At 43.1% G+C, this 17,014-nt stretch overlaps 1 protein-coding gene across 1 annotated transcript in view; it reads left to right on the forward strand.

Moving 5' to 3' along the window:
• Positions 1–225: 225 nt before the first annotated feature.
• Positions 226–17,014, forward strand: part of camk1b (calcium/calmodulin-dependent protein kinase Ib) — a 141,137-nt gene continuing 124,348 nt past the window's right edge. Inside the window, exons 1-2 of the mRNA XM_084317368.1 lie at positions 226–352; positions 8,521–8,634. Coding sequence (XP_084173494.1) covers positions 8,549–8,634 — 86 coding nt within the window. The 5' untranslated portion in view covers positions 226–352; positions 8,521–8,548. The remainder of the gene's footprint in view (positions 353–8,520; positions 8,635–17,014) is intronic.

Raw genomic sequence — 17,014 nt, forward strand, 5'->3', positions numbered from 1 at the left:
TTGGGTCTGACACAATCTTCTGAGCGCGTCTGATAAAAGTACAGCAATATAAAAACACTTGATAGACACCGCACCTCTGAGGGAGAGAGGACGCTTGCACCTGATCATTCAACACCCATATCGAGAACGAACCAATAGTGAAACAGCAGTTTACCTGTATGTCAGAATTAGGTCGGCGATTGGTTGCTTCTCTCCTGAACCGCGCCTCTTGCCTTCTGTCCTGGCTGACGTCAGAGGGAGTGCTGCGGGTGAGGTTGTCAAGTACAGTTTTTCCGCGAGCGCTCCGAGACTGGAAGTGGAAGGTACAGGCAGTCTGGCACAAAACTCGACCTTTGAGACCATCAATTTGAAGGTAAGAATGCCCTTTTTTTTTTACCGCCATTACTAAAACTTTAACTATGTATTGATTTGTCCATAAAATAGAGGTATATGTTGGAAAATACCATGCCCTCTTGCTCTTTGTCAGCTTTTTGACAGGTCTCTCTCCATCCAGCATGTCTCGGGTCTGTAACTGTAGCAATCTGCGTTCTATAAAGAAATAGTTGATTGTAGTAAGACTTTGCGGTCTTACAACTATTAATATAATAATTCATTAGGCTACTGAACTTCCTAGTGCAAGACCGTAGCGTAGGCTATACGAGAGACGCAGACTAAAAAGCACGCTCATTCACAAATAGCTGTTAGATTGATGCCCGTTATGTACCCGGTAAGGTATTGTATTGATTATCAAACATCAAGAGACTTGACTTTGTCTGAAGGAATAGACTAGTGACTGGAAAGTTATTTCCCCCTTTCTTCCCCATACACATGAGGAAGTGTGTGCTTTGTGATGCACTGTGAGGCTGTTTAGAAGTCCACCAGCTGACTATCTAAAAATAACCCAAACATTGCTCCAGAAATCCTCCATCTTTCATTATTAAAGGGGCATTTGGTCTATAGTCTAGTGGTTGCTTTAGTATAAATAGTTTGGATCATTTCCCCAGTGTATCTATTAATTGGACTATACCCCAATGTTTCTTCGAGGTAAAATAAAGGAAAAAAAAATAATAAAGTGCTTGAGGTATTCTCTCTCTCTCTCACTCACACACACACAGACAGGCACACCTTTATTCCCTCCCCAGCGACTCAGACGGAGACATCAGCTTATTAATTAATAAACTCACTTTGAAAGGTGATTTGCTCAGGAGTGTCACGGAACACCAGTGGCCCAGATGAACAACACGCCAATTGGATCCAGCCTGTGTGTTAGTGTAGCTGGCTGAGCATAGCCTTACAACCCGATAGCTGTGAATGGGACTGAGACGTTTGTGGAGTCAAGAGCAGTGTCAAATGTTTGGTGTGTGGGATAACCTGTTATATGTTTTGTTGTTGAATCGACACATGTGAGACCACAACTCCTTCTTTTGTGAACACTAAACTTTCATGTGACATCCTCGATAATATTGTGCATCATTTGCTATCATGACAGAACCTATGAGGACACTGTACGTCAACGGTGTCTATTCTGATTCACATGATTGGTTATTTTAGGATTGTCCCCACTTTAGTAAATTCATCCGTTGTTAGGGTGGTGACTATACGGTTAATTTAAAGGTGCTATAGATAACATGCAGCCGCTAGATGTCACTAGAGAACCATGTTTTCCAACAGGTTCATTCCAAGTGGGGGAAATTAAAATTATGAATTCAATTCAATAAATGATTTGGGGGAAAAGCAATACTTTTATTCTGCACCTTTCTAAACGCTCTGTGGATGTATTATTATATATTTTAATTGTTATACTACATAAAATGTTATCTAGCACCTTTAAGTAATTTGTAATTATTATTATATATTTCTTTCATGTTGGATAATTATAAGGCCTACATATCTGGCATCACAATAATGAGTCTTGTCTGTATGACTGCATTCAACAGCAGGACAATATTCTGGAAAAAGCTATTTTTTTTTGTTGAATCTGCGGCTGCTCCATGGATTTGGTCAAATCAATCCTGCACCTGCATTCGAGTTAATTGGATGCAAATTAGCATGATAATCAGATACTGCAAACGTCATATTATACAGCACTAGGAGATTTACGAGGGACGGGGCCCAGTTTAGCTGGACAGTGAATGTTCAAGACGCGTAAAGATGGCTGCTCTCCTGGACGTCACTCAGTCCTGGCAGCCCGTCCCATAGTGCTACACACATTTGAAGAAGATGTTGACATGAAATTCTTTGTCAACTAATGGTCATAGTACTTTGTTTCCTAAACGATTAGTTGATTCTGTTTCCATGCAATCATGCAGAGGGAATTATTTTAATTTCGTGCTTACCAGAGATGCACTTATCAGCTTAGTAAATAATAATTTGAGCTGCACTCACCACTGGAGAGTAGAGCGATAGATAATAACATTATCTACATTAAGCATACCTTGCATTTGCTTTGAAATGTGTTTGTAGTAAATCAGGACATTTTAGTGCCAGTATCAACTTTCCCTCTGCCTGGCATGGCTGCATGTAATTTTCGATTGGTGGCGCGGGGATTCGTTAACAGCGTGCACTCCGTGCAGTGCCCAAAGTTCAATCTACTTCAACCTAGTTGGGTAACTTTGGGTGCAAAAGCTCGCAGAGGAGTGCACTGCGCTTTGCTCAGCGTAGTGAAAAGCCGCCGGCAACCTTTGGAATGAATGTGTTTCTAGAGGGCAGTGTGGCTGTTGTGGCATCCTATGTGAAAGGCCTATAAGAGGGGGCAGCCAGTAAGAGTTCTACCCTATATATAGGCCCTAGTTGACATTTAGGCACACGGCCAGCTTTGCAGGAAATTACAAATTCAGGAGAATCCCATCTTCATGCATCTGGTTCATTTATGCCCAACATTTCAGTTTCTTTTCCTTATCAGCAGGTGAATGACGATGGAGCACAATAAACTGAGATATCAGATGACTCTGCAAATGTATACATACTAGGGGTGTAAAGGTACACGTATCCGTACCGAACCGTTTCAGTGCTGGACCTAAGGTTCAGTACGGCTGTGTACCGAACGAATACAACGGTATGTTAACCACTTTTTCACAATCACCCCTGAGTGGAACATGCCGGAAAGCCAAACTTTCCCCACTGTACCGAAAACCCGTACCGAACCGTGACTTCAAAACCGAGGTATGTATTGAACTGTGGTTCTTGTGTACCGTTACACCCCTAATACATACACATCAATACTGCTCACAATTAAGTGGGGAAGTAAATTAGGAAATTCCGGCCGCTACAATGAACCACCACGTCTACCCACTTCCTGTGTGTGTGTATATGTGTGCATACACCTCGTTTGTGCACGTGTGTATTATTGCGTGTCTATATGAAGTACATGTTCATGTCTAAGCGGGTCACCATCTGAAAGAGGAGTCCTGTCCGCCCTCAAAGTCAAAAAGTCTTATTGCCATCACACTGCCTCTTTACATAACAGCACTTGTGTGTGTGTGTTTGTGTACTTCTTCTGTCCACTGCACTTCACAGGAATGGGAAACCAGTGAGTACAGCGACCATGTATATGATATACTTTGACCTTTTTACCGAGGGTGAATGCTGCATGTCATGTAGAACTTAGAGAATGTGGTTCTGGTTTAGCTGCTGTATCGTACATCTCTTTGTTAAACCTTGAGCCTGCTTAAACCTAGTGCCTCCAGGTCATTCGATGCTGGCTTGACTTTGTCCCGTTGGTCTCTCCAGTGATGTTATCGAATGAGCAGAGAGGGGGGTATTTTTGACTTTCCGAAACTCTCGTTCTTACCTGCATGCGTCTTTCCTCTTCCTCTTCTCCACTTCCTCTTCTCCTCTTCCTCTATATGCTCCCGTCTGCTCCTCAGTGCTCCTCCTGCACAAGTATCAACCCTTGAGCCTATACTCTGATCTTGTAGCATCTTTGCTTGTTTTGAAAAACAAAACCACTTTCTCACTTCTGAACCCTTCAGTCAATGTTCTTTTTGAGATTTTAGTCGGAAGCTTGAATGAGTTGAAATGTGTTGTTGTTGTTGTTGTTGTTGTGTGAAATGAAATGCATCTTGAGTATGAAATGTGTCCCAATGCTTGTTTCCTCTTTAGCGGATTTGCAACAGTGTCTTGAACGTTTCTTGGTGTGCATGTCGACGTGTGTCACACCTATTCAGACAAATGAATGGGTCGATGTATTCACAGATATTCATACTGTATGTATTATTCTAACTTTGATGTTTGACACCATACAATACCGGCCGCATTCCAGCTAGATGGCGGTATCGAGCACCCTTTGAAACCTTGTATCTTCGCCTGTGCAACGGTCAAATGTCACCGGGCTCACTTTTCTTTGTCGGGCGAATGGAGCGGTTATAACGATCGGATTGAGAAGCGTCTGATGCTCCCGATGCATGATGTGTGGTGGATTATGTTGGCGACACGATCGACACCAATACTGGGACTCACAATCAGATAATTGGAATATTCTTTTTTGGGTACATCCCAGTGAAGGTAAGGGCTATATGCTATAAATCCTGCGTTGATCCAACCATGTCTTCACCCCGATCGCAACATGTCTGTGTAACGTTACTCCACAACGTATGCCGTTGGTGACGATCAAAGCATCAAAAAATCCCCCCCCCCCTTTCATGCATTCATGATGAAACATAATACCTATGATATAGATTTGATTTGGGAATAATACCGTGTACAGGCAAGAGACGGCAACGTTTATAGTAGAATTGACTATTGATAGATGGGTGATGTCAAATGGGCCATAGTATTGTATCCTTAGCTATAATATAGAATGTTATAGCTCTACAAACTAGTTGACACACTCCTATCTTTTAAAGCGTGGCAGTGATAGAACGGGGCCCGTCTAATCCCTGGCGGTCAATGAGTTAATCTATAGGTTAGAATGTTCCAAATAGTATATTTTCATATTCAAACGCTCCATTGATATAATATATATACATATTATGTCCAAACCATGTAGGGCTATTATTGTTTTTCTATTGTTTTTTTTACCACCTGCACATATAGATTTTTCCATTGTTTGTTTATATTGGCAAGTGTCAAAAACTCCAAAGGAACATATGGCCATAAAATGTTGAACAAGAATAGTTTCTTGTCCCTTTTTCTTTGTTTTATTTATTTATGTATTCAATCATTCATTCATTCGTCCATTAATTAATAAATTTTCAGATGTGGATTGAGCATATAATCCCAATTTATTTTCTCCAGTAGATGGATCTTTTTCCCACGGAGACGAAAAAGAAATTGTGCCTGGAAACAAGATTGTAATCGCCAAGAGAAAGAGAGTGGCGTGTGGTTTGGCAACCTTACTAGCTGCAAACTGATAATATACAGTAGTCATCGCCGGGCAGCTGAACCACATGGCCCTCTGCGCTGCAGATCTCCTTTGAGGAAGCAGAGCCTCTCTCACATGTTGGCTCTGGACTTCCTCTTGTCACTTTCCCCAAGCACATTACTTTGCATGGCGGCTTACCAATGCCTATTTTAGATCTCCGCTCATTTTGATTTGAATAGCTTTCAGTGAAACTGCAGTAAATGATGCGACATTGAGGTGACAACGAGGAAGCTGTAAACCAGAGTATATGCCTTTGATATGATATATGTATATTGTGCCACGGTGCCAGAAAAAAGAAGAAAACAAAAAGATAGGAAAAACGGAGACAAAAATACATGCAGGCCATCCAAGCAGACAGAGAACAGACATAAATACATACTACAACACAAAACTAGCTCAAGGATTGTCTATGGAGAAAAGGTGCATTTTTGCAGTGTTTGCAGATTAGTGGGAGCTTGTTCCAGAGTTTCGGCACTGCAACTGCGAAAGCCCACAGCTTTGTATTTTCCATATAGCTGTTTTTAGTTAAGGATCCCAATTAGCTGGTGCCATAGCAGCCACCTAGTCTTCCTGGGATCCACATAAAACACAATCATACCTAAAAACCATACAATAGTAAATTCAAAAGATAAAAAAACAGAGCTCAACACACAATAGATAATACAACTAACAAGTAGGACTCATGTGATGACATAATCAATACAAACGACACAGCCAACAAACAAATGACAGTCTTAGATCAAATGTTTCTAGTAGAACTCAGGCATTTGGCCTAACTGTACAGTCATTAGATATGTAGACTAGCCTGACTTATCCTTGGATAAATTCCCTCTAATCATTGTCTGTCTTCTGAATCAGACAGGACTCTATGACCAGTATCTCTGTATAAAATATAGTTTTGCCTTATCTACAGAAAATCACAGAAGCATAGTATTCCCATTGTTCTGTTGACCTGTTATGTCCCCCCCCCCTTACATCCATCTCTGGTAGCTACATATCTGGTCTTTACTACGTGCAGTTCAATATGGCCACTTATGGGAGACATATAGGCTAATTCCAGCCGGCTGCCATCAAAGTGATTACACTGACCTCCATCTCAGCTGACACCTGCCATTAGCCACTAGTGCAATTCTGCCTCTTGGATACTATAGCATTTCCATTGGGTTTCCATGCCAACTTCAGACAGCAGTAAGCGAGCACATGTTTTTATGTGTGCAACAGTTGCTGACTATATGTCATCAGCATAATAAGAGAACATGCTCTTGTAACATCACATATCTAGTGCCGGAGGGCTACATTCATACCGCCTTTCTATTGCTTCATTCCAGTCATACACAAAGTACAGTGACACATTTAGTTTTAACAGCGGGTCAAGGAAGAAAATGGCCCAGAAATGGGAATTACAGGTACAAAAATATTCTTGGGAAAACGAGAATAAAACATAAAGAAGCTCAGTTTAACTTAGAGGTTATGTGAGAAATGAGCGGTTTGATGAAATAGCCAAGATGAGGTCAACAAAAGCACCTGATTATCATGTGGCTGCACTGTATCCTGCTGTCCTCTTCTGACAGCAAATTGCCAAAATGCATGATTTCCCACTCACTCCAGAAAGGGGTAATTCTCCCTCCCACGAATCCATATCGGGTCATTATTGACCCGCTACTGAAATAATGGCATGGACAAAAACCTAAACGATGTGTTACGTAACCACGGCAGTGGGACTGTGAGCCAGGCAGGCAAGCAGCAGGAGTGGAGGAGGACTGAGGAGGGCTGATATGAACAGGGCTATTCTGGTCCCGTGTTGGGCTTAATGAGCACATGAACCAGCACTAACTTCACACAACCCAGAGAGGCAAATAGTCATATGATGACAACAAATACCGTAACTGCATGTTGTTGACCAGTGTAACGGCATGTAAACAACTTGGGCACAGTCGGGGGAGGTGGTGACAACTGAAACGATTGTTTTAGTATTCGCGTTGTTGAGGTTGTTGAGGTTGTTGAGGTTTAGGCTTAAAGGTTCATTTGCCAACAGTATAATCTCAATAAATATTGAAGCTCCAGTATGTCATTTTAGAAAGGGAAATGACCTCTAGAATAATTAGTTACTGTTGGAACCTGTTTCTTATGTCGACACAAATCCAAGAAATTACCTTTTAGAAGCCATGTTGACCGACATTAACCTTTTAGAAGATGCTGCTTTGTGTTGTACATGTGGTGGGAGGGCAGGACACCACAGCCAAACAGATCATTCCTAGCTTCATACAGTGTTCCAGGGATCCAGTTTTCACTTAATTAATCCAGTACAAAAGATATATCACAAAATATTTAGACTTTTTAGAGAGTCGTATTTCTATCCCAAAACTACGTAGTGCAGCTTTAAATTTACTAAAAAATATTTTTTATTTGTATTCAGATACATTAATTGCTTTCACTCAAACTATTAGTCATGTGTGTCTTGTGCTCTAAAATTAAAACTAAATTAAACAAAAATACCACAAACTCATAATGGGCCTAGCTGTATAGTGAAGCTCGCAATCAGGTTAATACCAAATGTAAGAGAAGGTGTGTGAGGCAGGGAGCAGGATTTACTGCATTCCTATGTTACCTGAGAACAAATATATCTGTCTGGTTATAGTAGTGTAATGATTTTCACACGTCTCCTATGATAAATGGCTGTTAGTCACGAGTCACGACTCACTATGCAGGTAAGTATTGGACTTGTGGGGTGCTCCAGTAGCACACCATGTTACCGCGCTGCGTCGCGGGACTCCGTGCTGCGTCACGGATCTGGTTGACTCCGAGTTCGATTCCCGGACTCGCCGTCATTTGCCGAATGTCTCCCCCTGCTCTCTCTCCCGTTTCACCCTACAACTGTCGGTCATGCTTGACCAGAAAAGCGATAAACGCTAAAAAAAAAGTTTAAAAAAAAAAAAAAGTATTGGACTTGTGTCTGAAAGTGGGAAATGGTGATCTTTCTGATTAACGGGAATCCAATGTTATTGTTCCTGGTCTTGTTTTCAATATTTTTTTTCATTTCACAATGGGAGAGATTCAGTAACAACGTCATATTTAAATGGGTAGTTCCGATTTTTTGGAACCCTATGTACTAAATGGTTAACAAACTATTTATTCTCCCTCTCTCTCCTCTCTGTCCTCGTCTCCCCGCTCCCCACCAGTATTGTAGCCGACCGGCACAACAAGAGGATGCCGCTGGGAGACGATTGCCATGCCTGGAAAAAGAAGACGTCGGATGTGAAGGACAACTATGACTTCAAAGAGGTCCTGGGAACGTAAGTCTTTGCACCAAACCAGATTCCTGGCCTCCTGTACCCTTAGCTGTCTGAGACTGCTCTCACTCTCTGGAAGTATTGCTGTGTTCTGAATGTGGCGACTGGTGGCTGTTTTTTATTGTGGTTTTCATTACATTTTTATTTCATTTGATTGATTTGTTCGAGTTACTTACTGCGTATCTTACTGTAGAGTTGCAGAAAGAGAAAGGGAGTTTGCATGTGTTTTTGTCCATATAAGTCTGGATTTTGCCTCTGGGGATGTATTGGGCCTTATTACTGTTATGGATCACAACAAACATTATAATTATTCCTTCTTTGTCTATGTCATGGGCCTAGGGATGTCAGATCAGATCGGAATCTGAGCCGGTCAAGGCCGTTGTCGGAAAGTGGTGTTGTTGTCCAGCAGGGGGCACTCTGTCCTCTGGACTAGTCAGTAACAATGCCCCTGTTACAGTGATAGGGACACCGTACAGCTGCGAGTGCCGTCCTTCGGATGAGATGCTAAACCGAGGTCCTGACTGAATTCGGTCGTTAAAGAACCCAGGACGCCTATCGCAAAGAGTAGGGGGTTCCCAGACGTTCCTGGCCAAATTCCCAATCAGGTCTCTGACATCAAGGCCACCTAATCATCCCTTCCCCTTAATTGGCTGATATCAATCCCTGTTTCCTGTGTAGTGTGATGTGTGCCTGGTGCCAGTGTATGGCAGCCATTGAGCCTGCGTAGCCCAAGGTTGGGTGCTACCAGTGGTGGTGAAGGAGGCAATTTCCACCCTAGATTGTGGGGAGCGCTTTTGAGTGTCTAGAAAAGCGCTATATAAATGTAATGAATTATTATTATTATAATTTAATGATCTGTATTTATTGGATTGGCTATATTAAGCCAGATCAAATTCTGATCCTTTTTTTGTAATAAAATAAATAAGAATTGTCTATACTTTTCTTTAAGCAGAACTATTCAATTACCAAGCATATCGTACCTACATTGGATTGGTTTGATTTAACCTTAATATACTTGAAGTGTGCACTGTGCTGCTATATTATTATTATCTAGGGAAATACAAATATTGGATCAAGACTTTGTATCGGCAGATACTCAATATTAAATGACTCGTATTGGGGGCAGAAACACTTGATCGAGAGGATATCCCTGTTTCTCTTACCCGGTTGGATTTGCGAGATCAGAAACCATGTGGTGCACCAGGTTTCTGTTCCACACACTTACGTCTTATTTTAATCTCCTCGTCTGGTTCCTGGTCTGGTCTTTGTCAGATTCATTACTTTGAAAAGTACACTGAATGACTGAGCAGGAGAGAAACTGGATTACAAGAGAACATTGTAACTTGCGCTAATGTTTGGCAAGATGGTACTAGATGCTGACATGGGTACATGCCTAGTTGGTAGTTGTCATTCCTTAATGATTTAGGGATTTCCTGTTCGCTCAACTGTCCTTTGACCCTGAATAAATGAAGACTTGGCTCAGATGAGGAGCCTGCCTTGCTTGGCCACTTGCCAAAACTAGGTCATTATTAATAATGCTGTGTTCTACTAGACTATAGGGACAGTTGCCATCCCCTTTTTGGATGACACTGTGTGTGACGTGTGTGTGTGTGTGTGTCTGTGTGACTGTGCATTCATGCATGCCCTCCACACTCCACCCTTGAGAGACTGAAAGTGAAAGTGATATATCGGGTCTCTGTCTGTAATGAGTCTGTTGTCTGAGCTCGCATCATGTCTATTTAAGACGTGGCTGGGAAACACATGTATGTGTGTTGAGGGGGGGGGGTTACTAAGTTATGGCTCCAACCTAGGAAAGAATATTTCTGTATTTGGCAGAATAAGGGCCAAATACGCCTTTAGTACTTTTCTTCAGTCCATTCTATATAGTATTTGCTTGGTGAGACTTGATTGGAGTTGGTGAGTTTTCAGTAGCTGTGAAACAGAATTCAGAAGGTTTTTATTTGCGAAGTAAAATCTTGTTTATTTTTATTTTCTTTTGGCTTACACCAGGAATTTGACCTCTGCATTTAACCCATCCTAAGTATTTAGGAGCAGCAGGCATCCATAGTCTGGCACCCGGCAACCAACTCCAGCTGTAATGCCAGTGCCTTGGTCATGGTGCTTCAATGACTTCGATGGAGTATGTAGACTAGCTACGCAGGGGTGCAGTCATAATATCAGAAGTGCCTGTACTCTGTTTAAATGACGCCACGTGCACGCGCGCTCCTGCGCATACATGTTCCCTCGCGTGCGCACAGAACAGATGATTATTATGCATAAATAGTAGGAAACATGTTTGTATAGGAAATTACTAGTTTTAGTTTAGTTTTTGTAAATATTGCCTTGAAATAGAGAAGCTGAAAAAGGTAGCAGGATGTAGCCTTCAATATATAAAGAAATTATATTGTCAACAGATATGGTTGAAAAACAAACAATGTTTTAAATGTAATTGTAGATACAATATTGTAGTTACAATTTCTTTAATTGAATTTACTTAAACTAGAAAAGTAAATACAAACTAAATTAACTATGCAACTTACAGTTTACAGAAGGACAGTTTCCTTCTGAAGCACAACTTATAAGAAATGTCTCATCCTTCCAGTCGGGACCATTTGTCACATAGTGAGAGCTCCACAGCTCAAGCAAACCCCCACAGGGCTTGTATTTTGGTTTTGCACTTCTCGTTCTTTGTTATGCTATTGCTATGCTATTGTTATGCAAAGACTAGGTGATAGATAAGTGCCGGTACTTGGCGCGCCGCGCACAGATGACTAGTCGAGTGAAAGTTGTGAACGTATTTTTGTGTGCGCACGCGTGCACATCCGTGCGCATACTTGTGCTCAGAAAAGTGCTGGTACTGCGTAGCACCACTACTGCACCACTGTAGCTACGCCTAGCATGCATGTCATGATGTGGGAGGAGACAGGAGGACTCTGAGGAAACTCATGCGAACATGGAGAAAACTCCACACAGAGAACACGGGGTCAAACTCTACACAGAAAGAACACGGGGTCAAACTCCACACAGAAAGAACACGGGGTCAAACTCCACACAGAAAGAACACGGGGGCAAACTCCACACAGAAAGAACACGGGGGCAAACTCCACACAGAAAGAACACGGGGGCAAACTCCACACAGAAAGAACACAGGAGAAAACTCCACACAGAAAGAACACCGGGGCAAACTCCTGTCAGTTGCTTACAAATAATATCATTGTGGTTGTATCTGTCCTTGTAAAAAAATATATATATATTGGATATAACGTAGATATATGAAAATGTGATATATTGTTCCGCCCTCTCTTCCGTTTAGTACAGCACTGAGAAGCAGAAGTAAGCACTTTTTTATCAACTGTTATAAATTGAGTTTATAGCCCAGCTGAAGTTAGTCCTGTTAACGACTTGGTGTTTGGGTCTAAGGGGGTCACCTCTGCTCTACAGAAGCGTAATTGGCTCGTCCTCATAGAAAGCCTTTTCCTAATACACACAACAGGCAGACCCCCCCCCCCCCCCCTCCCCTCCACCTCTTTGTTTTAGGATGGCGATGGGATTATATCTTCAAGTTCAAGGAATGGGAGTTGTCCTTTGTGTCTGGAAGTGTTATAATAACCCCTGTGGTCAGTACAAGTTGGAAGTAGTAATGGATGCGTTTATATCTGGTGGTATGTTCAAATTGTGCAGCCCGATCTCACTTAAAATATGTAAATAAAGTACTAATTGACTACAGGAAAAAAGGTACATAATGTACATTATTATAGCTGTAAGTATTACTTATTGTATCTCAAATGTAACATGTGTACGTATTACAATTAACCAGACTAAAAGACTGTCTGGGAGATATCAAAGAGTGGATGTCACAAAACTTCATGTAGTTAAATGAGAGCAAAACTGAAATTATCCTGTTTGGCACACCCACCTCTGTCACCCAGATAACCAACAAAATAATAATAATAATAATAATAATAATAATAATAATAATAATAGATTCAATTTGTAGATCAACATGGGCACTCTGTCCACCCTGATAAAACCCTGGGGGTCTTATTTTGACTCCGAGCTGAAACTCGACAGACAAGTGCGAGCAGTGGCTCAGTCCTGCTTCCTCCAGCTGCGCACAATCGCAAAAATAAAAGGCTTGTGATGGGCACCAAGATGAGGGACCACATCTCCCCAGTCCTTGTATCCCTACACTGGCTCCCGGTAAAACAACGGATACATTTAAAAATCCTCATGTTCATATACAAAGCCATAAACGGTCTCGCCCCAGCCTACATAAAAGAACTCCTGGTCCAATCAACCAGCTCCAGATCCCTCCGTTCAAACAACCAAATCTGCCTAAAAATCCCCCACACAAGACTGGTGACAAAGGGAAACCGGGCTTTCGCAGTCGCAGCACCGACCCTCTGGAACAAGCTCCCACTCAACCTGAAATCTGCAAGCACTCTACTTAAGCATTACATCACGCAACGGAGTGTGTTATACAAATTAGATCATGCCTATGGGTGGTTGTTAGGCCCGAGGCGCAGCCGAGTATAATTTGTATAACACGACTTCAAGTGATGTAATGCATGTAATGACTTTAGAGGGGCAGGTGCTCAAAGGCTGAAAAGGGCACTATACCTGTGTTTTAACCGAGCGAGCGTAGCGCACAAGCACGATTTTTAAGGGCCCTTTTCGGGCGGGGGGGGGGGGGGGGGGGCGCCTGAATACTTTCCACAACAAAGTTGTGTTTCCACGTCTCTGATTGGCCAGGTCATGTGACATGTACGCCCAATCGTGGGACCGCAAGTTTTTGGATGGTTAAGCTTAGGCGCTCTTTTGAAGTTGGTTAAGGTTAGAGTTTGTCTTAGAGCATGGCGATAGAACGCCTGCCCTGATTCCAAACTCTAACCTTAACCAACTGCGAAAGAGTCTCCTAAGCTTAACCAGTGATAAACTAGGCGTTAGGTAGTTTGCAGGCTGTTCGACCCGGAAATAGGCGCAGAACTTGCCGTCCCACGATTGGCGCACATGTCACATGACCTGGCCAATCAGAGCGCAAAACTCGAACGCGGAAACACAAATTTGTTGTGGAAAGTATCGACTCGGGGGGGCCCCCTTTTTATGCTTTTTGGGGGGTTTTGGTGATCAAATATTGAATATAATAATCAGTGCAGTGATTATTATGACTATAGTGACTTTTTTTCTATGAACAAAAAAAAACATTGTAGTCTACAAAAGGTATCGGCAATAATTAAGTCAATCCAAGTGATGCTACATAATACTACAACTCTCAACAATTCGGAAAAGTGCATTACCGGCCAGATCCTGGTAGTGGTGCTGTCTCGAGAATGGAGTACTCCTTGTTTTCAGACCGGATGTAAATTATTTTCATTCAGGCCTACTTTTTCTATTAGCCTGAAGCTATGCCTTCATCAGATCGCATGGAATACCTTTTGCGACGCCGAATTCAGTATGCAGTAAAGGAATATAGCATCAGCCAATGGACATATCGATCTACCAGATGGCGATCAATAACTGGGAAATCCTTTTTGGGATCCAACCGGCCACGGTTAAGAACGATTTCTTATAGATTTCATGCTGATCAGGCCTTGTTAGCATTAGCCACCCAGCCGATCAGTGTATGATGCTACAATAACGAATGCCGTTAATAATCAGAAACGACGTCCCCCGCCCCCCCCTTTCATGCATTCATGGTGGAACATGATACTATAAAATGGGAATGTATTGATGAGAAAATTATTTAGTGTGGTGGTTTTTGGCTGGTGAAAATGCTGAGTGGCTAGTGACTTTGGAAAACCACTAGCCACAGTGGCTAGTGAGCCAAAAAGTTTATGTCAAGCCCTGCTCGTTGGTCTGGGACATCAATGGTTGCTCTCTGTCCAATGTGATTTCTTCCACGCCTTCTACCTTTTGCCAGATTGAAACCTGCATCATCAACGTATATGAATGTGTGCAGCGGTTCCCTGGCGTCCAGCTCCAGTACACTCTTTATCCCAGAAGAGAGAGAGAGAAAAACTATAAAAACTGTTCCTGTGTAACATAATGCATTTTGGACAACATACTGTATTGTACTATGAACAATACATGGACAATACAATACAATATTGTACTGCATGGACACATATCACAACCTCTTGTTAACATTCTCCAAAACCATTACTAATGCCAAAGCTTCTTTCTTTCACCATAGGATCGAGGCCTCTGCCAAGAACCTTCGCAAACTGCATGCTACCATGTCCTCCCTCCTCACTCCCCCCCCCCCCCCCACCCCCCTCCCTCATCTTTCGATGCCGAAGACTTTGCTATCATCTTTGAGGAAAAAGTGGAGAACATCCGCAGCTCCTTCTCCCAACCCCCACCCATTCCAAATACTGAACCGAGAACCTCATCCGTCATCTTTCTCTCCCTTTACAGAAGCCGAGACCCTGACACTGGTAACGTTGAACCGTCCGACTACATGCCAGCTGGACCAGCTACCCTCCCCACTCCTCCAGACCATAGCACCAGACATCCTCTCATTCCTAACTGCAACCATCAACTCCTCCCTCAACTCGGGGGTGGTCCCCACCTCCCTAAAACAAGCCAGAGTCACACCGCTCATAAAAAAACCAACCCTGAACCCTACCGTCATAGGCAACTATCGTCCTGTCTCTCTTCTCTCCTTCCTTTCTAAAACACTTGAACATGCTGTATCCAACCAACTTACTGCTTATCTCTTACAGAATGACCTCCTAGACCCTAATAATCAGTTAGGCTTCCGGACTGGCCACTCCACAGAAACAGCCCTCATTGCGGTCACAGAGGCACTTCACTTACCAAAAGCGAAAGTCCTCTCCTCTGTCCTGATTCTCCTAGATCTATCTGCAGCTTTCGACACAGTCAACCATCAGATCCTCCTCGCAGGAATGAGAGTGGCTGGCTCTGCACTGACATGGCTGACATCATACCTCAATGACCGCTCCTACCAAGTGTCATGGAGAGGGACCCTGTCGGCCACCCGCCCCCTGCGGACGGGTGTCCCCCAGGGCTCGGTCCTAGGACCCCTTCTCTTCTCCCTCTACACTAAATCACTGGGTAACATTATCACGTCTCATGCCTTCTCGTATCATTGTTATGCCGATGATACTCAACTCTTCCTCTCCTTCCCTCCCTCAGATATCCACGTCTCTGAGCGGATCTCGGCCTGTCTGTCCGACATCTCTGCCTGGATGACGACCAACCACCTCAAACTGAACCTAAGCAAAACAGAATTGCTCCACCTGCCAGCCAAATCCTCCCCCCTGACCGACCTTTCCATCACAGTCGAGAATGCAGCTGTGACCGTGTCCCCGACCGCCAAGAACCTTGGTGTTGTCCTCGACGACCAGTTGAACTTCTCTGCTCACATCGCAGCGACAACCAGAACCTGCAGATTCCTCCTGAGCAACGTCAGAAGGATCCGCCCCTTCCTGACAAAAGAAGCCACCCAACTCCTCATCTCCCGCAACCAGGGCTTGACGTTGACACCTGCCCAATGCGGGTAGAATTCGTCATTGGCGGGTAGATGCATCATTCTACCCGCCAATCGGGCGGGTGGTTTTTTTTTTCGATGAAAAAAAAACATTGTAGTCTACAAAAGGCATCTGGAATAATGAAGTCAATCCAGCTCATACTATATAATACTACAACTCCCACAGGACTGGGTGCGCACAGTGTGCTCATTCATTGGCCCATCCACTTCGCCCGGCCCCTATCGCGCGTGTCGTGTTGCTTCCGTGTTGTGTGTCTGGCAGCTGACAGCTGAACGAACGCTGTTAACATTAATAGCTCAACTGGTTACAATACAGACCGTTAGCTAACGTAACGTTACAATGTGGCGGCATATTGTGGGTGTGAAAAGACCCGGTGAACCAAACCACCAACAAACAAAAAATAGAAAAGATAATGAGACTGAGTCCGAAAACACGAACAAAGTAGAGGAGGCGAATAAAAGAAAGCGGGTGTTCATTGAAAAGTGGCCCTCAGGTCGCGAGTGGCTTGGATATGATCCACAGCAGAAGTTCATGTTCTGCATTGATTGTCGTGTGTATGGCACTGACAAGTCCAACAGCTTGTCGTTTGTTATTGGCACAACCAATTTAAAATGAGAAACGATAAAGGATCATGAAATATCAAACGGTCACATACATAGTCTAGCTACCATGCGGGCGAAGACTGGTCTGTTAGAGGAGAGTGTTGCGGTCAGATCCCTGGTCTCAATGAAATCAGCTCAGATGGACAAGTTGAAGTTGCTTTCCCGCAACGTTCACGCAATCGGGAAGAAAGGGAGACCGACCCTTCACCGACTATTTGTGGATGTGCGAGTGAGTATTAGACAAACTAACATGTATTATGTAATGTG

The sequence above is a fragment of the Notolepis coatsorum genome, assembly GCF_963971535.1.
Source record: "Notolepis coatsorum genome assembly, chromosome: 6".
Classification (NCBI taxonomy): domain Eukaryota; kingdom Metazoa; phylum Chordata; class Actinopteri; order Aulopiformes; family Paralepididae; genus Notolepis; species Notolepis coatsorum.